General features: G+C 35.6%; 1 protein-coding gene and 1 long non-coding RNA gene across 3 annotated transcripts; both read right to left on the bottom strand.

Annotated features, from left to right (window-relative positions):
* Positions 1–460: 460 nt before the first annotated feature.
* On the bottom strand, positions 461–3,979 carry LOC111881126 (serine--glyoxylate aminotransferase). The gene is made up of 6 exons (XM_023877518.2): positions 3,823–3,979; positions 2,768–2,983; positions 2,414–2,698; positions 1,136–1,502; positions 830–1,040; positions 461–750 (listed from the first exon to the last, which is right to left on the bottom strand). Exons 2-6 carry the CDS (start codon positions 2,970–2,972, stop codon positions 613–615), a joined length of 1,206 nt encoding a protein of 401 aa, XP_023733286.1. The 5' UTR covers positions 2,973–2,983; positions 3,823–3,979; the 3' UTR covers positions 461–612.
* A 1,967-nt stretch (positions 3,980–5,946) lies between these two features.
* Positions 5,947–7,383, bottom strand: LOC111881127 (uncharacterized). Of its 2 annotated transcripts, XR_006192493.2 has the most exons (3): positions 7,198–7,374; positions 6,732–6,883; positions 5,947–6,193 (listed from the first exon to the last, which is right to left on the bottom strand). It is a non-coding gene; the product is annotated as an uncharacterized LOC111881127 (long non-coding RNA). The 2 variants fall into 2 exon arrangements; XR_002846681.3 differs by lacking the exon at positions 5,947–6,193 and having other exon boundaries at positions 6,673–6,883; positions 7,198–7,383.
* Between the last annotated feature and the right edge of the window lie 18,797 nt (positions 7,384–26,180).

Below are 26,180 nucleotides of genomic sequence, written 5' to 3' on the forward strand. Positions count from 1 at the left end.
AACCCCCTTAAAGTGAGGAAAGACTCCACTTAAATAGGTTGGCACTAGGATTCTTGAGGGGATTTGGTTGTAATGCATCGACCATGTTAATCATGAGACCCAATTAATCATGAGATTCACAACACTTTCAGTCCAAATAGTAAGGTGTCATGTTGTTCTTAATTATGATCATCCCACTATAATCGTTTACTAATCGCCCTAATTTTGCAAACCAATAGATTTATATTGATAATAGCAAAGAGCTTTTCTAACTAAGCCCATCGATTTTCTATATGAGTAGGCTCTCAACTCTCAAGTCTCACTTCCATAGTGGGTCAATTGTCAAAACCTCTTGTACTAACAAGCAACAAGCTCACATTTAATATTGTGTGGGTGATGGTAGTTGATATAGATTTGAATTTGGTCACACATAATTTTTCAACTCAAAGGCATATTCATGGATGTAATGAGAAAACAAGAATTTACAAATGAAGATGATTGAAGTAAAGTAGGATATTTAAGTGTTCTTTACAAAGGTATTAATTTGAAGCAAATCAACATTGAAGAAGAGGAGTAGCATGCAGTAGTTACATACATAAACACAATTGACACTGACAGTGACACTGACAGAATTCAAATCCTTGATGGAATCATGGGAATGTTGTTCTGTAGATATGCACAAGCAGCAGCCACTCCACTCCCCAGCTTCACCGGGTATCCCACATCCTTGAGCACCATCTCCACCCCCGCAAGACACCCCAGCAGTTGCAACTACACACACATTCATTTATTAATTCTTAATTTTGTAACATCGATAGACATATGCATGTATGTATGTATGTATGCTTACGTCATTAACATGGCCAAGATGTCCTATTCTGAAGACTTTTCCAGCTACTTTGTTAAGGCCAAGACCCAAGCTTAAGTTGTATCTTTTCCATCCCCTTCTAACAATTTCAGAGCTATCAATATATGGAGGAACAACCACAGCTGTGACTGTGTCACTGAACCATTCCTCCTTTTGGGTGCAGTTTTTCAACCCCCATGCTTCAACAGCCAGCCTTCATTACACATACATATTTATTTATTAGTAGTATAAACTATAAAGTAAATAGAAAGTTAAGTTTGTTGATATTAATGTAAATAATTTATATACCTTGTGGCAGTGCCAAGACGATTGTGCCTTGCAATAACATTATCCAAGCCTTCTTCAAAGATGAGATCAAGGGCAGCTTTTAGGCCATAGAGAAGCTGAATGGAAGGAGTGTAGGGCCAATAAGTCCCCATTTTGTAGAATTTCAAGTAATCTTTCCAGTCAAAGAAAACTCGAAGTGATTTTGCAGTTTGAGAGGCCTCGATGGCTTTAGGGCTCGCACACACGATTCCCATACCGGTGGGAAGGGAAAGTGCTTTCTGAGAACCGGTTAAAGCCACATCTACACCCCATTCATCCATGCGGAAATCCAAAGCGCATATTGATGACACCCCATCAACTAGAAACAGGGCCGGGTGCTGGTAGTGATCTAACATATATATTACCAAATTTACAAAACTTATTACTTACCCAACAAAATACTATTTTAATACACAAAAATTAAGAAAAGGACAATGTATTTTAATTAACCATTTATCGATTAATCTGTGGTGATCATACACTTTTTACCGTTTAAAACCCGTTTTTATTTTTATACCGGTAATGTATACAAAAAATCACAGCGTACTTAATTACCATCTGTCGATTGCATCAGTTGACTGTTTTCTCAAGTGTGATTAAATCATTACATATTTTTTTGACTATTCTAAATTATTACTATTTTTCCTTGTTACCAAATTTTGGTATCAGTATAAATAAATGTATAATATACAAAATCATTACCTACTGTCATAATTTTATGATTAAGAAGTTAACTATTTTATATGTAGTAAATAAACCATTATACGTTACCATTCAAAATTAAAAAACATTATTATTATTGATTGTTATAAATTGTAATTTTTATTTTAAACAGCCACCCAAATTTATTGAAAAACAACTATCAAGGAGCTAGTAAAAGTTACAAAGTACAAGAAAAAGGACTTTTAAAATTTAAACCACTTGTTTCTAGAGATAATATTATTTCATCCTAATGACAATAATAAAAACAATGACAGTAAAAAAGTATAATCGTTTATTTACTATAGAAAACAGTTAAATGATTAAATCGATAAAGTTGTTAAACAGGAACTGACAAAGTAAATTATATTTTCCTGGATTTTACCATACTAATGTTAGAGGTTGACCAATAACAAAAGATAGAAAATAAGGGAACATCTCTTTCACTTAACTTACCATATTAAGTCGCTTAAAACAAAATAATTAAGAAGGCGAGTTTAGATGGATGTAATAATATGAATATGATGCGATAAAAAACTAAAAAAAGCAAAATGATTTTACCAAGTATTTTCCTTACGGAAGCCAAGTTGTTTGTAACTCCGGTGGCAGTCTCATTGTGAACAATGCAGACAGCCTTAATAGTATGCGCAGTATCTGCAGCCAGTTTTGATGCTAAAACTTCCAAGTTAGCACCCGCACCCCATTCACTTTCCACCACATCAACATTGAACCCAAGTCGTTGCTGTTGATCCACCCAAAGCAAACTGAATTGTCCAATCACAAATGACACAATTCGGTCTCCAGGAGACAAGGTGTTTGTAAGTGCACTTTCCCATGCACCCGTACCTAACCCAAAATATTGCAATAAGTAACTATATGTTGATATTTAACCCTAGAGAAAAGAAAATAATATACCTGTAGTTGGGATGAGAAAAGGGGTCCCCGAAGTGGTTTTGAAAATCTTCTTCACATCTTCAAGTAAAATTTTAGTCAAAGCGGGAACTGCTGGAGACCGATAGTCTTCATTGTTTCGGTTCATTGCACGAAGTACTTGATCCGGGATGTTCACGGGTCCCGGAACAAACAAATGATTCCTTCCAGGTGCATAAGTATAGTCCATCTTTTCCTTACCTTTCGCCAATTCAAAAAACAATTTAAAAAAAAAAAAACATACTTTCTTTTATTTGTATATTATAGTGTTGTACTTTCTTTTCATTCTATCACATCATTGTACTTTCAAGTGAAATTTACCGGATTATAGCAGTGAAATTTGCTTTGTATTTTGAATGACATCGCCATAGTTATAGATATTTCAAAATGAAATGTTAAAAGTAGGGTGTTATATAAACAAATCAACGAAAATTTGTTGTTATTGATTGCATTTAACACAAAAATAAACTACATAAGATAAGCACAAAAGGTCAAAAACACAATAATTGACTAATTATGTTTAACATAAAAAGGTGGAAATCAGTGTTATAATAAGTACTATAAGTTAAGTTAGGCGATCAAATGACCTTCTAGCACTTAATTGTCTTAGTGGGGATTTACAAGTGGTTCAGTTTACCATATAAAATATAATTATTTCATTTTCTTATGAGTTTGTATTCTATACGTAATCAACAATAACTGAAAACTAGAGATTAAATCTTCATCAGGATTGATGATTCAAAGTCTACGTTTATTCTTTAGATTTATATTCTAAATTTCTAACCACGAACAACCATAGTGTTCAAGATAGAACGAGATCTCTGTTTAGTATACTCGATTATTCCTCTTTTTTACAGCAATCTAAAGCAAAATCAACCTCAGATTGCGCAAAAATCATAAAAAAGAAAACGACAGTTCGTGAAAGTAACCGGATTGCTAAGAAATCAAACATAATCCGGAAAACTGATGAGCTTGAATAAACGAAATCTCGATTCACAGCGTAAAATTTTTCAAAGTGCATATGAAATGAAAGTAATTACCTGATTGCGTAGGATCTCTGTGAAGGAGGAGGAGGAGGAAGGAAAAGACACGGATGAAAAAGCCAAAAAGGAAGGGAATCGGAATTTATAAGAGGGCGGGAGATGATGTGGGTCCCATCAGCAGATAAGAACTCAAGAGAGCCTCAATTTTGAATCCTACGGCTAATACTATATGTATGTATCTCCCGTTGCCACCTAATCATCCTCATCTTCATTTATAAATGAGAAATTACAATCCAATAGCCAGCCAATAGTAAATTTATTACTAATAGTTACTAAAAATGTATTTCGCTCACATTATCGTTTTTATTTGAACTTCTATCTTTTATTCCTATAATTATTCATACCCATTAAAATCATGACAAATCACCATTTAATTCAATTTAATTTTGTTATGTTTAGTATATAGGAAACGAAATAAAGTATTTGATGATTTGTGAGCACGATCGATTGTGAATCCATAGAATAAATAAAATGAAATTATATATTATAGTTATAAATTTATTTAGTTGAAATTTATTTTTTTCAAACTGAAAATGTAATTTATTATAATGTTATTTTAAAAAGGTATTATTATTATTATATTTTTAATTTATGTTTTCCCAATGGTAAATAAGGCTTGTTTAAAATATGTGTCGATTTAAAATGTGTTTATATATAGCTTATTATTAATGGTATATCTTAATTTTATCAAAGTTTATTTTACTGAATTGGCTCTATTTATCAATTTTATTTCAAAGTTTATTTTATAGAAGTGTCTATTTATCAATTTTATTTCAAAGTTTATTATTAATGGTATATCTTAATTTTATTTAAGTTTATTTTACAGAAGTGTCTCTATTTATCAATCTAATTTCATGTGTTTAATTATGCATAGCAAAGATATTTTTGAATTAAGCCTACAAAACATTATTATGCGATATAATTACATATTTCACACTGAAATCAACCACTATATGATTCTAACACATTTCTTTTGTCCGTTAATACTTTTCATCTTATGTATTTACTTTTTTTTATAATAGCTCCAGTTATGTTTGATAAAATTAGTTGGTAGCTAGAAATATAAAGACATAGCATTTATTTGTATAAAAGTACTGAACAAAAGTAGTTGTAAACTTCTAAAATATGTAAAATGACATAAAACATAAAAGCTAAGCTCTTAAAAGCTAGTATAGTTTGGAATTTGGATTATGGGTTTTTGTTTAAAATAAAAGTTTTAATCTTGTACTACTTGACGAAGTTTTTTCTTTATTTCTAACTTTTTTTAAAAGCTAAAAGTTAAAAGATACTAAAAGCTCTCAAAGCAAAATATGCTCGAATATCTAATATGTTTCAACCATTGGGTATCAATTTATTTAGTTTTTATTAAGTAAATGAGAAAGAAGTTGTAATATTAAGATCCACTTGATTCTTACCCATTTAAGAAAGGAAATAAGAGGTTGTAATGAAAGATAAAGTGATAGAGAAGAAGGATGATTATAAGCCACACCCTCACTTGTGGGAGCCAAACCAATACCTCCTTTTCTTCTTTTGGAACTACTCTTCCATCATCATCCAGATTATCCATCATCTTTTGCTTCACTACATTTTAAACACACACACGCACATAAACTAATAACACCCATATTTGTAATAAAAAGAAAATCAGTACAATGAACAATAGATGGGGCTTATAGACGAGTGGGGCATCGTTAAAAGTATCACACTTTGGAAGAGTTTCATATTTGCATCATGAAATTTTCATTTCAGTACATTACATTTCAACGTGTTATTGTTTTCCTTTTGAAAAAAAAGGCTCTATTATTATCTTTTGTTCATTAATGGTTATTAAAAAAAAAAAAAATAGTTGTTCATTAATAGCGTGATTGTATTGTAGGTCCTCGTGTTGGCATAATCAAAACACATTCCATATGTAGTGGTTACGTGTACTCTCTTCGTTGATAAAACTAAAATAATTCTTCAAATTGGATGAAAATCACTTACATTCATAGATCCAATTCAAGATTTTTTATGAATATCCACAATATTTTTGCAAGAATTATTCTTGTAGCAACCTTGATACTTAAGAGCATCATGTAAAGCAATTTTCATCTTAACAAATAACAACTCTTTTTTCATTGATTTGCTTATTAAAACATCAGACTTTCATTTCTTCTATTATAACAACAACATATTTTAAAAATTCTAGCCAATAAGAGCAATATCATCCATAACAAAAAACAACTTACACTTCTACAATAAGAATAATGTAATATTCAAATATAACAATGGAAAGAAAAGAATTTTCATAATTGTGATATTATTGCCTTAAATGCACTCAGTAATTCATGTTCTGCCTCATCTTCAGCACCTTTCTGTTCAACCTTTTCTGCTCTTTCAAGAATCTCATCAATATTATGAAAAAAAATATATTATAATATTGATACTTTGACCTTGTTCAAAGAAAGGCGAAATGAAAGAAATAGCAACATACTTTCATTTGCTTATTTATTACGTCATATTTCTTTCTATTTCACTTTTATACTTCCAAACTTTTTCACATTAAGGAATTTTACTTTCGAAAATCTACCCAATTATAATATTTTCTTTCAGCTGTTTTTTCTTCTTTCACAATACAATGTTTGTATAAAAGAGAAATGAAGGTAGGAGTAGCATGCTATATTACAAAGATTAATAAGATAAGTGAAATCTTCAAAATGATTGAAAAGAAGCATATTGATATAAGAAATCTTCATAATGATTAATGAGTAAAAAGAAGCATATAGATAAGAGAAAGCTTCAACATAAGTAACAGAAAACTTTCAAAACGAGTAAAAGAAGCATGTAGATAAGAGAAAATATTTGAAATAAGTAAAAAAGAAGCATATGGATACATGGATGTTCAATCAAGATAATGGAGTCCAAACCTGGAGATCATTTTGAGGATTACAGTCAGAGTCAAAAATGCTTACTGTGTCTGCTGTTGCAGAGTCTCCAGCATAACCATGGTCAGCACTTTCAAACAGGAATGGATGATTACAGCATTTCTTCAACTCACCACAATGTTCAAAAGGGAAACCTAAACATTTGCAAGAGATGGAAGTCAATATTTATTGATCATATAAGTATATTGACAACTGTATGTCTAAAGAAATAACAGAACAAGTGATAAATTGATCGATAAGAACAATAATAAACTTTTTAAGTTCTAAGAACGCCGATAATGACCAATTATAAAGAAAACTGAAGCGTTGAATTTTAACAGCGTGTATGATTCCCACATGAAGATTCGCAAGCTATAAATATAAAATATAATCTCAGTTTTATGCCACTTAAAATTTCCCTGGTTTAGGGTTTAGTAAATCAGGAAGAATGTATAAGAATAATTTGCACCTCAATCTCATTAAATGAGCTGAGATTCTTGTAGTTCTGCACGAATTCATCCTTGTTATTGAAGAATCGAGAAAGTGGAGCAACGCCCTGCCAATATACAAAAGTATAAATCGTTAAAAAGGATTCATAGTTAGGGTTTATTTGAGTGAGAGGTGAGAAGTGAATGGGGTGTTATGGGAAGTTTTGGGTTTTGGGTAGCTGGGGTTTATCAAACAGGGGTAGCTAGGGTTTTTCCTTAGAAAAATAATATCCAATACCCGCCCGCTATTACAATTTGGGTTCTCGGGTTTCGCGTATTTGGGTTTTAGGTTGGGTTGAATATTTTTGGGTGATGCGACATGGTCACCAAACAACTACACCTGTTGCCTCTTATTGTTCCGATGAACCTGCAAGGTCACAACAGGATGAAGTCGTCAGTCGTTCTCCGGGAGGAGTCCCCCGGGAAAACACTCTGACGGTCAAGTCAATGGATAGAATTGGATGTGTTTTAGGGTGAATTTGGAGAGAGAAACTTACCTTCCAAGGTCCCAGAGGAGGCATTTTATATTGAGGCCTTCTGCTAGTCCCTACGGGACAAGGGTGTCAGACCCGACAGGATCGGGAGTGTTGATTGGGTAATCATGCTCATTATTTTGTCATAGCCAACGATTGGTTCAGGTGATAACACGTTGAGCATCCTCCTTGTCACCTGGAGCCGTTATACTTTGTCGCGGAGTAGAAGGTGCCATTGGCGGTGTCGAGCCTTCGTCACGACCGCCCTGCTCCTAGGGGCGTCTGCGGGCGCGAGGTTCCGTCGGGCTTATTCTGCTAGGCGCGGCTTGCCTTGGGGAGTTCTCTAGCGCATCTGAGAGCGACTCTTCGTTCATGCCAAGGGCAGGTCATCAAGTCCCCTAGTCCAGTAGTCGTAGCGTTGCTAGACTGGCTATGATGTTCTAGACTTAACTAATTGGTACACGCGTTAAGTTCTGATTCAATCGTCGCTTCGGTTTTTCCGGCGACGAGACTGCCCATTATAACAGTCAGTTACATCATTGCGTCAGGGATTTTGAATATCCCGCCTTTCCTTATTCTTTATAAGGTTAAGGGCTTCTCCTATCAACGCAACCTCTTCCTCTTATTTCTCCTTCTTCTTCGTCTAGGGTTTTCTTTGTTTTCCCCCTTGTTTTAATGGCTGCTCAATCCGGCATTGTTCCTTCAAAAGTTGGTTTCAAACTTCTCAGCGATGCTTACGGCTTCTCTTTGGCTGACGGTGTAGATTTTCGACGGACGACTCGATGACCCTTTCTCCTCCTTCTGGCAAGGTAGGTATTTATTTGAAGACCTTTGATGTTGGTTTGCACCTTCCTCTCCTGACTTCCAAGAATAGCTTCTTCGGAAGAATGGTTGTAGTGTCCAGATGTGTGACAACAGCCAAATCTGGTCAAACAAAGTCAACAAACGTCAACCATGTCAACTTGTCTAGTATTGGAAATTTAGGAGAAATGTGATATCCCCTGGTGTTTCTAATATACTATTGACAAATTTTAATACAAAGTACCTCTCTGGATTGCCAATTATCAAATATAAACCCTAATTAGGGTTAGTAACGTAACAACTCGATAATTCAGCTATATATTATTTTAGAATAAATAATACTCGTAACATAATGTAGTGGAGTTCATAAACCTAACACTACGTGGCAAATTCATAGCAAAGGCTATAAACACAAATTTTTGGTGAATTCCTCACCAAATGCGACAAAGTTTATACCCGGTTAAACACCAAATTTTTAACGAAACAAACTTGGAAATTCAGCCTAACTTTCATGTAACGTATTATTATTTTGATAATAATGTTTGTTATAATGATTTGAATTTTTATAATTCAAATTAAATATTTTATACATCCTTTATACCTTATTTATTTTATAAAAACGTCATCATTTTTATAAAAATACCAAAAGTTTATAAAGGTTTGACTTCTTTTTATAAAAAGTCACAAGTTATTAAGTTGTACCTTCATCTTAAATGGGCAACCACTTAAACCCTAGACTAGCTTACCATTAGTCCAATCCATGTCCCCCCATACCACCCCCCATAACCCACCCCACCCTCATTCCCCCCGTAACTTCCCAAAATTTAAGACCAAAAATTTCATTTTAATTAAGTTATTATAAAATCAACAGTATAAGAAAACATCCATAATAACATATCATGTCAAAACCAGTATGTCAATAATCAAAGCATGTCATCATAAAACAATATCAGAGTATAATCCCAAAAATATCATGTGCGGAAAACATAGTGTGATGTGCTGCGATCGAGTCGGCTCCTTTCCTTTGAAAACGAAGTACCTGAAACCAAAACTGAAAACCGTAAGAACGAAGTTTAGTGAGTTCCCCCATCATACCACACACCATACAAATCACGTACTGCCAGGCATATCTGGGTGCCCGGCCTACCCTGTCAGGCATATCTGGGTGCCCAACCTAACCTGTCAAGAATTAATTTAGAATTAATTTAGTGATCAAAAGGAACTAATTAAATATGGACTCTTATATATAGGATGGGCCAAGTTCATTTAGGTTGGGCTAAGCTTTCATGGATAGTCCATGGAGTTTTAACCCATGGATCCTATGGAAATGAAAGGTCATGGGTATTATGGTTTACATGAATGTAACCCTAATCCTCCACACTATATAAAGAGGCCTTTAGTTCATGAAACTGGCACTAGTGTATAGTACACAAGAGGGAAAATTTGATTTCATAAGAGTGAACATAAGTATTCTTTGTCTCAAGTTATTCCAAGGGTTTTTGGTGTTGTGTGAACCATTTGAGGTGCAACAATTGGCGCATTAAGCTCTTAAAGGTTCAAGACTTCAAGCTCCATCAAAAGGTATGTCATCTAACAGGACTTTTGTAGTATAGTTTCTCCTTTGTATGCTAGTTAGGATGAGAACCTTGGAAAAATCATATTTGCATGTATAATAGAGAAAACATAGATCCAAGTTTTCTAGGGTTGCCTGTACACCATAGGAGTGTTAGAATGCTCAAAACCCATCAGTGGTATTAGAGCCTAGGCTTGTTTCCTTTATACTTGATGAAAATTGCTGAAAATGTTGAATTTATGCACACTGCCCAGTTGACTCGCCTAGTCCCTCATGGAACTCGACGAGTTCATGCATATATTCAACCAACTCGCCAAGTCAGTTCTTGCACTCGACGATTTGGCAGGCCTGAGTGCAGATTTTCAAGTTTTGGTGCTGGAATTGGTGTAGAATCATTACCTTAAACTGTTTTGGACTTATAAAACCTGTTTTTTGATGTGGTAATGATTATGGTAAACCGATTTCAAGGTTATTATCAAAATTTCAAGTTTTATATGTGTTTATATGATTCTTGAAATTGTTAATATGATTGTTCATACACTTATGAGTTTTGGTAGATCATAGGAATTATTTGCAAATTGGTTGTTAGTTAATTCTTGATCTAAATGTTTTTTTAATGGAGTCCATAATTTTTCCTCAAGTTATGGATCACCAAAAGTCATTTCTTTTAAAGATCCATTAAAAACTCATAGGTTACATAATTGACGAGTCTTTCTCATAAATAGTTTTATGGGCTCCATAACTTGTCCTCAAGTTATGGATGTTCAAGAGTTTCTTCATTAAAGTTTTAAAACCTTAATTAAACTCATAAGTTATGAAAATCCAAAAGTTTTTTGAATTTTTCAAAACTTGCCCTCAAGTTTTGGAATTTGTAAAGTCTCTCACTAGGGATGTATGTGCTTGCTATCTTTGTGAATCTTGTTGTATGCTTGTATGCTTGTTTTCTATCTATATGTGGGGTGAAATAGACTCGTACAATTAAAAAATATTGATTGAGTTAAAATAGACACGGGGGTGAAATAGACCTGGTACATCCTTGAGCTAATATTTGAGTTGAAATAAACTCATGGGTGAAATAGACCCGGTACAGCCTTGAGCGGACGTATGTGTATGGTATGCGGTATTTTGGGGAACTTACTAAGTTTTGTGTTTACGATTTTCAGTTTATGTTTCAGGTACTTCCGGTTCAAAGGGGAAGAACTCGAGATGATCGCATCGCACACACCATGATTTTCCGCCTTATTTGACTCTGATGTATTTTTGGATGATTGTTGACATACTCTAATTTCCTTTATGATTTCTATAAACATGCTTGGTTGATGGTTTTATTAATACAAAAATGAAATTTTTGGTTATAAATTTTAGGACATTACACCTTCATTAACTTCTATAACAAAAAGACAAAACATAAGTCAACTTCTTTTGGTCTACACACCTCCTTCAGAACATGCACCTTCCGGATCTCACTTTCCTTCGATCATAATAGCTTTCGATCAACATATTATTGTTGAGCTTCGTTGGAGGGTCACTTATGGGTTCAACAGATGCAAAGCATAAGACTTATACTCAGAAATCCTATGTTACATAATAATTTAAAATTAAACAATTAAAACAACAAACAAAGTGATTTCCAATTTTTGTAAAACCAACAAATTTGTATGAGATTGTAAAATCCGACTCAAATGCAGAATTGTGACTACACGCCACGAAGGATGAGCCATTGCACCATGTCCTACGAACAAAATAGTGTCATGAAGCAGAAAACATCGTGGCACAATTTTTTGTTTAGGGTCTCAGATTAAACTCGCCATCGCACCGCAAAAGAGAGCCTTTCATGCCATGATAATGCAAAAACATAGTGGATCAAAACCCTAATCATTTTTCATATTAAACCAAACCTTTTAAAACGATTTAATTTTTTTAGTAACCCGATCTAATCATTTTACTAAGATGCAAATTTGGTTATAATAAACAGAACGAGAATCAATATGCGTTAGACGTGAACAAGTGGCTTTGATACTACTATTGGGTTATGATGATCTTTTGGCCATAAAGGCGCACAAAGGAATCATACAAAACAAAACAAATAACTCATAAACCCAATAGTCAAATCCATGTTCAACCAAATTTAGTGCAACTCAAAATAAAGACGAATCAACAATACATACCCTTGTAGTTCTTTGAAAACTACCAAGCTCTTGAGAGAGAGGATTGTTAAGAGTCCAAACTAGAATTCTTTTTTGTAGTCTCACCCAAGAAGCAGATCCAGCAATGCATGACATCCTCAAACCACAAAGTAGTAAACCCTATAAAATTAGGGTTATGTCGTAGGCTTCACGACGCGGAGTATGAATATTCGAGATGTGAACTTGGAGTAAATCAAGGTTTTTATGAGAAGATAGAGGCCAGGAAATTTTTTTGGGTTGGAATCACTTAAAATTAGTTCCTAAGGTTCCTCTATTTATAGGGGAGGGTTTTGAACCCTTCTGGGATAATTACTTGGTCACTAAGTAATTATCCATAAGTTTGGTAATCATACTAAAGATCTGACTTTCAGATCTTTAAAGTTAAACCCCTTAAGTCTACAAGTTTCTTATTAATTAATTAAATACTTAATCAATTAACAAACTAGACCCCTAATAAAACTATCATGTCAATAGTACTTATATATTCCCTTACGTGTAACCCGAAAGAACTGTGTTATTAACAATAATGTTACCAATTGTTGTGACTACGGACACTATTTCCATCAGTGAATCCTCTACTGCCTCCTCCATAATGGGAATTACTAAATGAGGTAATGGTCGTGTTACCCCTATTGTAATTGAATAATTATAATGAAACCAAGTTTAATGCCCACTTTTATGTTAAGCCTACTCGTTATATCCTTATTCAAATAAAATTACATAGAAGAAGTACGACGCCCCGATACACATATAAAAAAAAGGCGATCTTTGGAAAATTTTCAAAAAACATAAACTGTCCTACTTTTGAGCTTGGAAAATACGACTATTTGATATCCAAATATTGAGTGTAATATGTCCATAGATAGTCGTTGTTACAAAGAACACAACAAAAAAATCAACTAAAACATAGTTCATATGCGAAAGTTATAAATGTTCAAAGTTGGGTCAATTTTCCTATTTTTCATTGAGTTTTCTACCTTGGAATTAATATATATATATATATATATATATATATATATATATATATATATATATATATATATATATATATATATGACTTTCCGATCACCAAAATTGGAGTGTGATATTGTTCATAGATAACTCTTATGATAAAAATTAAAAACACTATGAAAATAAAATCACCTCAGACAAGTTTCATATGAAAATTATGAATATTCAAAGTTGGACAAAAAATTTGATTTTCGACCGCCACCTAAACGCTCTAGGGATATCTAAAAGTCTCGTTGGGCCCTGATCCCGTATGGGAGATATTTGTTAAAAAAATCGGGGGTGGGGGTGTTGGCGGGGGCAAGGTTAACCCTCATTTTAATTTTAGGGGCGGGGACGAGGTGGGTAGTCATGTCCTGAATCCCCCATGGGGGCTCCGTTAATATATATATATATATATATATATATATATATATATATATATATATATATATATATATATATATATATATATATATATATATATATATATATATATATAATAGCAATAATTTGAGCTTCCAAAATTTAACAAAAAAATTATCTTTTTAAGTTGTTAGTATAATGTTTTTAAGATGTTATAACATTTTCGTTTTTAACATGTAAAATTATGTTATAAATAATTATTTCTACCCCAAAAAATAGATTTTTAAAGCCTAAAAAACAATTTCTTTTAGCCTAATAAAAAGATAGCCCAAAACCAATCGGGGGCGGGGAAACGAGGGCATGGGCAAGGGTAATCAATGAATTCGGAGGCAATGATGGGGGTGGGGAGGCTAGAAATTTCGGGGCAGGTGGGAGAATGGAAAATTTTCAGGGGTGGAGGCGGGGAATGCAATCCCGTCACATTTGCCCTCGTTGACATTCTTGAGACGCTCACTTACAAAAATTGTGGATATTTAGGTTATTTTTGAATTTTTTTGGCCTTTCTTTTAAAAATAATAATAATATTTTTTTTAAATTTATCATTTACTTACATTTTAAGATATTATAATAGTTAGAGGGTGTTTGGATAGGGAAAAAAAGAGAAAGCTTATAGCTTATTGCTTATCCCTATCGCTATAAGCTAAGTTTTAGTGTTTGGATACGAAACACTAAAAATCAGCTTATTTGGGTTGGGGATAAGCTAAATAAGCTAATTTTAATAAGCATCATCTTGCTTATAGCTTATTGCTTATTTCTAATTCAAAAATATTAAAAAAAAAACTATTTTCTCTCACCACCATAAGTTAACAAGCTATAAACTAATTTATCAAAAAAAAAAACCTTTTAGATTATCTATATGTATATATATATATATATATATATATATATATATATATATATTAAAGCAGAAACTTAATTACATCACCTCAAACAATCTGGCCCCTTCAATGTTTTTCATTGATTATTTTAAACCATTGGATCAATTTCGCTGATGTCATCGTAACAAAAGGGAACTACAAATACGCCTTTGTTACCATCTATAACCATTTTTCCTCCAAAATAGGGATTGCTCTCTTCCTCTTTCTCTCTCTGATGAAGATAATATCAAGCGCCGATGATCTCTCCAATTTATATCCATGTTCTTCCTCCTCAAGAGCCGATGATCTCTCCAATTTCTATCCATGTTCTTCTCCATCAATTCATCTCATGCATCGTGTTTGTCACTAACAACTTGAAATTGAGATTCACTACCAAAGATTATTCCCATTGCGCTTTTCTTCTTCTCAAGGTATTTGAATTTTTATGAATCTGCAACTGGTTTCCATTTTGATTATTCTAACGGGAATTTTGATTTGAATCACTCTTATTTGGGTTTTAGGTTTATATTATGCGTATCCAATTTATGTTTCTATCTATGGTTTTTTAGTAATCAAATCGAAATGGTATTGATTCGTTTTGGATTTGACTGCGATTAACGAAATCAAACAGGTTGTTGGATGTGAAGCAAGGTGTAAACAAAGATGGGAAGACAATCCTCTTGGGTGAAAATTCTTAAAAAAAGTACCATTTCGATTGACAAAACGGTTAAAATTATTAAAAAAAAAAAAGTTAATTTGAAGATTGCTAAATAACTTGTATCATTTCAGATATTGACCCTTTGGTATAGAGCTCCAGAAGTCCTTTTGGGTGCTACTCATTATTCAACAACTGTTGACATGTGGTCTGTTGGTTTCATATTTGGTACTCATTCTTTCTGAATTAATTAAGTCTGTTATGTATTAAGTCAAAAAAAACACTAATGTGTTCTTCAAATTTGAAGACTGTAGTAGTCAGAATGCAACCGATGGCATTGTTACCACCTACACATACTATGATTATACTTTTGGATTCATCCATCATTGCAATCTTACTGATTTGGAGGTACTAATTTTGATTTCTACTACCAAACTTTCTTATAATTCATCAACATTTAGGATCTTTACCCTAATTAAAAGAAAATTTTGTTTGGAATCATATTGATTAGTTATATTTTGTAGCATAATACAATTTGATGAGTTTAAGAAACTCTTTGATCGTTTAGATCTTATAACAGATAAATCACGAAAGCGAAAAACACCAATATAAAACACAAGAATGAATCTGAATATGTCGAATGATTCAATTGATTCAATCCTCAGCAGAGCTCGATTAAGAACTTCCGCTATAGAGGATATTAGGGTTACAAAAGATAAAGATCAAATGCTTGACAAAATAATTTCCAAAAATCCCACGTACTAGGATGCATGCAAGCACCTATAAATACAGAACCCTATAAAATAACTCACGGATGGACAGGCCCATACCAGAGACTAAATGGACTAAATAGCGAGCCCAAGACGCAACACCTTCTGGACCTAACAATCTCCCCATTTGCGTCAATTGGAGCGAGACTGTCTCTTCGGCTTGCTGGGTCCAGCTGCAGGAACTTTCTTAGTGATATCAAACAGACGTGGGATGAGAGCAAGGATAGTCTGTCTGAATCAAATGTACCACTAAATCATGTCATTGAAGTACTTCTTGTCGTCTGCTGAATTCTGCTTGCATCGATGAATGATACCTAGAACATGTTCCAAGCATGCAGTGGTGTAAAGGTGTTTGTCAGCCAAGGCGAACAGGCATTTTTGGCCTTCGTTCCTTGTAAACATGACAGAATTCCGCTTCAGGTCAATTCTTCTCATCTGCATCATGTTCAAATCACTGGCAGAGCCTATAGGAGAAATAGTAGGCTTTTTCCTGAAGATGCTAGCGATCTCCTGATCCATCTTGACAACCTCCATAATGTAGCATACGAGCATCCTTTTGAAGTGATCAATAATTGGACCATACTCAGCTTCGTTGGTGAGGAGGATGTTGTGCAAAATAATCCAGTCATGTGGATTCAGGTTGGGAAGATCAGCAAGTGATATCGCGTGTTCGGTTTTAGCAGAACCTCTCAGCACTTTGAATCAAACGTTCGTGAAGTTCCCCTCACGAAACGGCTTGAGGACCCGAACATTGACGATCTTCTGAGCGCTCCAAGTTTGATACTGTGGTTGAGCAGACTTCAGATAGAATTCGACGAGTTCCCTATCAACCTTTGGATGAGGATGAGGGACATTAGCAACGTTATCAAAGGCATGAAAGATGAAGGCTTTTCGGGTCAGTGGCATGTCGAACTGAGAATCGACAGAGTTGATACGATCCAATGAAATCACTGGTTCGAGCCACAGAATGCTGGGAGTTTCAATAGCCTCTTTCAAAAGCTTCTCAAGAGTCCAAGGAGGAAAAAGAGTTTTCCTACTCTCAAGAAGGTCATGAGCCTCCTTCATTTTCCTATCGGTCGCCTCAGCCTCTCTGGCAACACGAATGCATCGTAAACTTGAGGAGTGAGGTCAATAATCAAACTTTGTTGAGGACGGATTGGCAGAATGTGAGAAGTAGCATGAACTGATGATGAGTCCGCCATTGAAGAGAATAATTTGGGAGGGATGATGAACAATAGAAGAATCAAAGCTTTTCTTGCTCTCTGAAGGTTTGGTGCAGTAAAGAGGCAAATTATGGTAGAAATTACCTTTTATACCGTGGTAAGAAGAGAGAGAAAAATATGTTCCCAAATCTTCAAGGGAAATGCGAAGAGTTTCCTTAGGTGATTGACGCGTGACAGTTTAGAGCCCCGATGATTACGCAGGAGAGAGAAAAATTGTCCCATGTCACACGCCTTCCCATCAGGTGCCGTTTGGAATGTCAAAAACGGTTCCACTTCACACGCCTTCCCATCAAGCGCCGTTTGAAATATCAAACCGATTGGACTTTCGGCTGAGTCAGCAACTTATCCCTTTAGAGTGAGCTGTCGTCATAAAGCAAAATAACCACGTGTAACATTGTGAGCCACATCTCTTTTATAACGTTAAATCCCATAGCCAAAAATTGCTTGTAAGTAATGAAACCAGAATTATGGAAAATCAAAAAGATTTTCGTGCATAGAGTGTAAAAGAAAAGAAATAAAGCAATACATATGTGGGAAATTGTGATGTCAATAAAGACACGAAACAATAGATCCCGGGCACGAATCTCTTCCTTCAAAGTCAAGAGAGACCTTAAAGTGTTTGTGTGGTTTCCCGTTGAATTACGATCAAACACTTATTAAGAAGTGTTGAAAGGCATCTTTTAATAAGGCTAATGTGGGTGGTTTTCGCTTCAGTTCAGAATTCCTGATCTTGACATAAGACAGAAATCAACTGAAGTACTTGTGAGACCAATGCAGTCTGTTGAAAAAGTAGGTGTGAAGAGAATTTAAGTGGCATGTGGAAAATACTTTTAGGTGAAATCTCAAAAAAAAAAAAAAAAAAAAAAAAAAAAAAACTGGATTCTAAGGGAAGAAATGTTATGGGATTTAACAATTTCGTAAGAATCACACAAAAAGAAAATTTAGAGATTTCAAGGTACAGCCCCATGAGTGACTTCGTTAATTCATTAGTGAAAACTAGAGCAAATTTAATTGTTCACCGTCAATGCATAGTAGGTATTGAATTGTGGGTTTCACTTAGCACGTAGTGGCACGATGCTAAGATCATAAACACAGAAATTGTGTAACCATAAACCTTAGTGGTAATTACTGAGAGTCTCAAGGGTTACTTGTATGAGGCAAATAGGATGGAGAAAAGTATTGGAGATGGTGTAAAGAAACCAAAGTACCTCTGCTGTAAAATAAGGACCAGGCAGAAAACTCTTATCTCATGTGAGAAGAGAGTAAGGTAGCTCATGATTAGAATAAATATAAAAGCCTAGTTAGGAAGACAAGGGTTGTATATACCAAGTCAGTAAGGCTATTATTCATAATCAGGTGAGGCTTTGGACACATACAACATCATGCTTCTAGGGTTACTTAACTATTAAAAATGTGAGAACAAGAATTGCTCCACAATTATCCACAAAAAAAATAACGAACACAAAAAAATGTTTTTGGAGTTTTTGATTTAAAGAGAAAAACAAACAAAAATATTTTTGGAGTTTTTGATTTAAAGAAAGAAAAGAAAAAAATAAAAAAAAAAAAAAAACTTTGGAACCGAACCCGAAATAGACCGAACGCTCGGTTCATTTCGGTTAAAAAAACTTTGAAAAAGTAAGAAAGAAATGAGAAATAAGAGTACAAAAGTTTACAACCAAAAGTTTACCACCAAAGAAACTACCTTTAAGTGAGAAGCGAAGATAAGAGAATAGGACCGAACCCGAGCGCTCGGTTCATTTCGGCACTCACGGGAACCGAACCCGAACGTTCGGTTCATTTCGCTACCAACTTTTAGTTTTGAGAAGTAGTTTTTGGTACTGACTCCGATTCCATCATACCTAGCCCTTGTAGAATTTTATTGAAACTTGCTTTAGGAAGAGCTTTGGTGAAGATGTCAGCCAGTTGATCAGTAGTTCGAACAAAATGAATCTCTATGTTTCCGTTTTCTACGTGATCTTTAATGAAGTGATACCGCAATGCAATATGTTTGGTTTTGGAATGTTGTATTGGGTTATGACAGATCCTAATTGCACTTTCTGAGTCACAATATAGTGGGATCTTTTTCATGTTGAGTCCGTAATCCCTGAGTTGACTTTGGATCCAAATCACTTGAGATGTGCAAGAAGCGGCTGCAATATATTCTGCTTCGGCTGTAGATAGTGAAACACATGTTTGTTTCTTAGATTGCCAGCTCACCAATTTTCCGTCGAGGAATTGACATCCTCCTGTAGTGCTTTTCCTGTCTAAACCACATCCTCCAAGGTCTGCATCGGAGTAGGCTTGAACAAAGAAACCTGAGTTTGATGGATACCAGAGACCGAGAGAGGTGGTTCGCTTCAGATATCGGAGTATGTTTTTCACTGCTAGCAGGTGTGGTTTCACGAGGATTCGCCTGAAACCTAGCACAATAACACACAGAAAACATTATACCGAGCCTGCTAGCTGTGAGGTACATCAGGGAACCAATCATTTGTCGATATAGCGTTATATCAACTGCAGGTTTTTCCAAGGATGGTGTGAGTTTGGTGTCGAACGCCATTGGAACTTTGACCTTTGAATCTCCCATCATGCCAAATTTAGCAAGAAGAGTTTTGGTATATGCTTCCTGGTTGATAAAGATGCCTTCGGGTCCCTGTCTAATGTTTAAACCAAGGAAAAAGTTAATCGGACCCATTGAGCTCATTTCAAATTTAGTCTCCATCAGCTTTCTGAATTCAGCTGTTAAGCTAGGATTCATTGAGCCAAAGATGATATCATCGACATAGATTTGAACTATCATAAGGTGGTTACCTTCCTTCTTTCGAAAGAAGGTTGGGTCAACCGAACCTTGTTTGAATTTAGACGTCTTTAAGAACTTAGTTAGTGTTTCATACCATGCCCTAGGCGCTTGTTTCAGACCATAAACTGCCTTGTCTAGAATGTAACAGTGATTTGGATGCTTTTCATTCACAAATCCTGGAGGTTGCTCCACGTAAACCGTTTCTTCAAGTTCTCCATTCAGAAAGGCGCATTTCACATCCATTTGGTAGACCTCGAAGTTCTTGTGTGCAGCGTAGGCAAGAAATATTCGAACAGATTCCAGCCTTGCTACCGGAGCAAAAGTTTCTTCGTAATCAATTCCTTCTTCCTGGCAGTATCCTTTCACCACAAGACGAGCTTTATTTCGAATCACATTACCCTCCTTGTCCATTTTGTTTCTGAATACCCATTTAAGACCAACGACTGAGGAATCTTTAGGTGTTGGAATGAGGCGCCATACCTTTTTTCTTTCAAATTCATTGAGTTCATCTTGCATAGCCTGAACCCAATCAGAATGGTCAAGAGCAGAATTGACGGTCTTCCACTCAATTTTGGATACGAAGGAATTATACATGCAGAACTCTACTTTGGAAAATAGGGAGGTTTGCTTTGCCTTGACTTGGGATCGGGTCAGGACCTTTTCAGATACATTACCCACTATCTGAGATACAGGATGATCTCTGGTCCGTTTAATGAGGGGAGGATAGTTTGGATCATAGGATGGATCCAATTCGGCGTTGACCATTTCTTCCAATTCAGATTGACTATCGTCATCATAGAACATATCGGAATTCTCCCCCTCGACTGATGATGAATCATATGGATTTTCAGGTTGGTTCAGACCTTTGGGTGCAACAGAACTCTCAGGTGTAGCCAGAATGTCGGGTGCTACTGGACTTTCGGGTGTAGCAGGGCTTTCGGGTGCTACAGGACTTTCGGGTGTAGCTGGGCTTTCGGGTGCTACAGGAATGGAATTCTTCCCCTGAAATTGTGAGTTCATTTGATTTGAAGAAAATAGACTCTCCCCCTCAACTGAAGTGTCGTGCTGAGGAGGTTCGTTTCGAACTTGTTCTCCTTCTCCCATTTGTTTGGCTGCATCTTCGACAATCTACTTCAGATCATCGATTTTGTTGTCTGCCGCCTTGGCTTCTGAGAGAGTGACTTTCTCAGGTTCATCGAACATGTCTACGAACTGATCAAATAAATTAGCAATCGTGGCTATGACTTGACCTGTTTGAGAGAAAATCTCTCCAATTGCTTCTTCAGTAGTCTTTAGCTTCTTGACGTAGCTGTCATCGAAAGTCACATAATAGGTTTCTTCAATCTTTCTAGAACGCTTATTTAAAACCCGATATGCTTTTGAAGTAAGAGAATATCCCAGAAAAATTCTTTCATCAGCTTTAACATCAAATTTGTTACGATGTTCTTTGGAGTTGAAGATGAAGCACCGTGAACCGAACACATGGAAGAATTTTACGTTCGGCTTCCTGTTATTGATGATCTCATAAGGAGTGAGAGAGAAACACTTGTTGAGATAAGGCCTATTCTGCGTAAAACATGTTGCAGCAATAGCATCAGCCCATAAATATAAGGGAAGAGAAGCAAAACTTAGCATAGTTCGGGCCGCCTCACACAAGGATCGGTTTCGCCTTTCGACAATACCATTCTGTTGAGGTGTGTAAGGGGCTGAGAAGTTATGACTGGTTCCTTTTCTGCCAAAAAGTTTTCGAGTTCTTTGTTCTTGAATTCCAGTCCATTGTCGCTCCTAATGTTTCGAATGATTTTTCTCAGTTGCACTTCAACCTGCTTGATAAACATCTTTAGCTTAGAAGTGGCCTCAGATTTGTTCTTCAGAAAGAATACCCATGTAAAACGTGAGAAATCATCAACAACAACAAGAATGTACTTGTTACCGCCAATGCTCTCGATTGATGATGGACCACACAAGTCGATGTGAAGCAACTCAAGTGGTTCAACAACTTTTGTGTTTATAATTGATGGGTGACTTTGACGACTTTGTTTCCCCATTTCGCATGCAGCACATAAGTGTTCTCGATCAAACTTGAGCAATGGAAGACCCCGAACATGACCTCCGGTGACAAGCTTGTTGATGTCTTTGAAGTTGAGATGAGAGAGCCTTTGGTGCCACAACCAGCTTTCGTCAGAATGAGCTTTGGACAAAAGACATATGGTTGGATTTCCTTTGATTGGTCTGAGATTCAGAGGAAACATTTCGCCTTTTCGATCTGATTTGAGAATGACCTTGTTGGATTTCTTCTCTATAATCTCTGAACCTTCGTCGTCGAATGATACTTTGAGACCGGTACCACCCACCAGTTGAGATACACTAATGAGATTATGCTGCAATCCTTCTACGTATGCCACCTTTCTTATCGTGAAGTCTCCATTGGTTATCATCCCATAACCCTTTATCGTTCCATAGGAGTTGTTACCAAACTTGACATTGCCACCATTATGAAGTGATCGAAACTCCCTTAACTCTTCCTTCCTTCCTGTCATGTGACGTGAGCAACCACTGTCAATGTACCATTCTTCGTCAAACTGCTCGTAACTAATAACCTGCAAAAATTAAGCAGATTTAGGAACCCAAAGTTTCTTGGGTTCACGTGAGCCTTTCACAGGAACAGGAATAGTAAGAGAAACATCAACAAGATATGTGCGTTTTACTAAGGTTGTTTCATCATTTCTTTTAATAGTAAACACTTTGATTTTGTTAGAATTAGTTTCAGGTATTTTGGATTCAGATTCTGGGGTTTGAGCACTAGACTGCTTTCGGTCCTCCTTGACTGAGGAAACCTTCGTTTTCCCTTTCAAGTTCGTTGATGATCTTGAATTTTGTGCAGAGACTGAATTGGGTTTAGAAGAGGGTTTAGAATGAGAAGAATTAGAGAAAGAGAATTTAGAATGAGAGTTTTTCCTAACTTGAGGTTCGAAATGACCCTTTCGTTTATGGTCATTAGAGGGACCGAACTTGGACCTTCGGTAGCTGCTCGATGATGAGCCGAAGTTGGATTTTTGGTTGTTGTTGGCTGGTGGTCCGAAACTTGGTCTTTTATTATAAAAGCTTGATCGACTGAAATCAGGTCTTTGCCTGTTATTACTTGGGGGACCAAAATTAGCTCTTCGGTTGCTGCTGCTTTCGGGACCAAACCTATCCTTTCGGTTTTGTGCTTTGTGTGGCCCGAAAGTCTTTCTCTTTGACTTAGAATCTTTATCATGGTAAGAGTAATGAGGATTTTGAGAGCGCCAAAACTGCTTTCGCTCTGAGATTTTTCTTGTATCTAAGATTTCTCTGCTGGTTTTGATTTTTCACCTGTTTCGGTTGTCTGTGGATATTGGCTTTTTGTTTCAGCTTCTTGGCAGTCGGTTCACTTTTCATAGATGAGGATTCGCTTGTGGAGGTGACTTCTTCTACAGGAATTTCTTTGGTGCCACTTGTACCAGGTACGTCAAAGTTGGTAGGCTTATTCAGCGGTTCTGGCACATATCTTCCTTTGGTCTTCCAGGATGTTCGCTCCGACAGACTAACCGTTTCATATGCATTGTCTATGGGTGCTGACCAGAAAAACTCATCACAGCCATCTGCATTATCTTCGTTCACTATGGCAGTGAGTTCGGCTGTTTGATGTTCAGTTACTCCTGTGACCTTATACACCTGATTGGGAGTAGTTCTAACCTTCTGAAACACAACAGCTTTTTCTTTAAGGGCTGGAGACTTAGTTTTGGACAAACGAGCGAATTCCACAGAATTTTCAGAAATCAGATTTTTGTGGTTTTCGGGTTCGCTATTGACAAACTCAGAACAGTCGACTTCAACCTCTACAGAAATTTCACTCATATCATCGTCCTCATCAAGTTCAGATGCGTTTTCAACATCAATTTTGTTTTCTGAACTTAAATTGGTACTCAATGAGTCAAATTTTTGTATGGTTTCGGTCTTGAGTTTCAGCTTATCATTTTCATCCAGAAGATTTTTAAGCATGTCCTTATGATCTTTGGACTTTATAAAAGATTCTATTTTGTCCAGACCATACATATAAGTGGGATTCACATCATCGGAAGATACAACACTTTCACAGTTGTATGCTTCAGCATCGATTTCATCCTCCTTAAACTCAAGGAAGGGTAGAATCATGCGATGTATCTTCTGCCCTATTTCACAATTCAGATGCAGTTGAGTAATGTTAGCATAAAGCCTTTTAGCGATTAAACTGTCACAACCAGAAATTTGGTGTCATGTAATCTCTACACTCAAGTAAAATGTAGAATCAAAAACTTAAAGAGCATGTAAGATGCTTACTCTATGACATCTAATTTTCAAACTAATACACCATACAAGTGCTACAAATAGTCAATAAGCAATTGGAAACCCTAGAGGTTCTTGTTAAGTCTATGTTGGACTAGGACTTCCTTATTGGACCTATTGGGCCAATAAGCCTCCAATTTGACTATCATGGGATTAGAACTAATGGGCTCTAATTAGACCCACATTCATGTATTTCAACATTTTGGGCCATATTGGACCTATAATGAAATAAATTAAATATTATGAATCATAATTAACTCAAACTAGCTCAACAAAGTGTAAAAATCATATTATATTTTTTTGGGCCAAAGATCATCCAAACTAACTATAATATGGGCTTAGGGGCAATAAAGCCCAAAAATCTTTTCTTCCTTTCCAAATCTCGGCCCAAGACAAGCCCAAGAAGAGGAAGTGGACTATTGGCATGACACCTCACTTTTGTATGGGGGATATCCAAGTTTTACACCTCAAACATCCATGAAAATCTCATCTCTCCATGCAAACCACTCTCTTCTTCTCCCTCTCTCTCATTCTCGGCCGATTCCAACACACACACACACACACACAATTCACTCACTTTTCTCTCAAGGAAACTCTCTCATAACTCATCCATATTTCGAGATCTAAGGAGAAATCAAGAGGATTTTTACACAAAAATCAACATCTAAGGTAAGAAATCTCTTAGATCCTTAAACTAGCTACTTCATTTCATCCAAAAATCACCACTTAATTCATTCAAACTCATGATCTTGCATCCTAGAAACACCTCAAGGCCGAGATCTTCATCAAAATGTGCTAGGGCCGAAAATCATCTCATTTTTCTTCCATCTTTTCTCCAAAACCGAAACCACACCCAAGGTGAGCTTCATACCCCCTATTTCTCGGTTTTTATAAGTTTTGTGGGGGGGGAATACAAGCAAATGTGTATATCTATGATTATATGTATGCTTTGTATGATTTCTATGCTTATTTACATGTTTATATGTGATTATGGTGTTGAAACTAGTCAAAAAGTCCTAAAAATCGAGATTTGCATTAGGATGTATGAAACAAGTGTTAAACATATTATTACACACAAATCATTTCTAGAGAAATAACCAACTTGGTTAACATGAACTCATTGGGCTAAAAATCACATTTTTGGACTCAAAATGTTGAAAATATAAAGTTAAAGGGCCCAAAATGACAAAATACAAATTCTGATGGAGGAAATGAGTCAAAACAGTTTCAATAAGGTATTTTCCAGAAACTTACTCTTTGGAAGGATTAAAATGTGAACTTTTAAGCATAATGGGCCAAAAATGAACTTTTCGGCCCAATAAGGCCCAATATGCGAAAATTGTAAAGTTGAGGGGCTGGAAATGCATTTTTCTGTAAAACAGGGGACTACTAGTGTCCCAAGTCCATTTCAAAGGTTAAAAATGCTTTTCATATTTAAAAGGGACCAAAAATGCAAAAATTCTCTATTTTGGGCCAAAAGTGTAAAAACTGCGAAAATGAGGGTTCCAGCAGAGAAAAATTTCATTTGGTGGACTAAAACTGTTTTCCAAATAATCTTTGAGCTGAAAAATAACTTTTCTATAAGTTTTGATACTAAAGTGTCAAGAAAAATGGTTTGAGGACTAAAATAGAAATTTATTTTATACAAAGGGCTAAATGTGTAATTATCCAAAAGAAAGGGGCTGAAATAAAGACACATCCTAATGTTTTAAATAATAAATCCGTCATGAGGAAATATTAGCATCTCGACTATCGGCAATTTATAATACACCTTCAACACCAAAACTCGTTATCAAACGAATTGATTCGGTCTCGAATCAATAATGAATCCGAAATTACTAACACGACGAAACTTCAATACACACG

The sequence above is a fragment of the Lactuca sativa genome, chromosome 5 (assembly GCF_002870075.4).
Source record: "Lactuca sativa cultivar Salinas chromosome 5, Lsat_Salinas_v11, whole genome shotgun sequence".
NCBI lineage: Eukaryota > Viridiplantae > Streptophyta > Magnoliopsida > Asterales > Asteraceae > Lactuca > Lactuca sativa.

Bases quoted from the DNA above. Each gene is read 5' to 3' on its own strand.
- LOC111881126 (XM_023877518.2), bottom strand. From the start codon at position 2,972: ATGGACTATACTTATGCACCTGGAAGGAATCATTTGTTTGTTCCGGGA. The intron at 1,041-1,135 runs GTATATAAATTA...TGTGTAATGAAG, and splicing joins CGTCTTGGCACTGCCACAAG to GCTGGCTGTTGAAGCATGGG. The intron at 751-829 runs GTAAGCATACAT...ATGTGTGTGTAG, and splicing joins ATCTTGGCCATGTTAATGAC to TTGCAACTGCTGGGGTGTCT.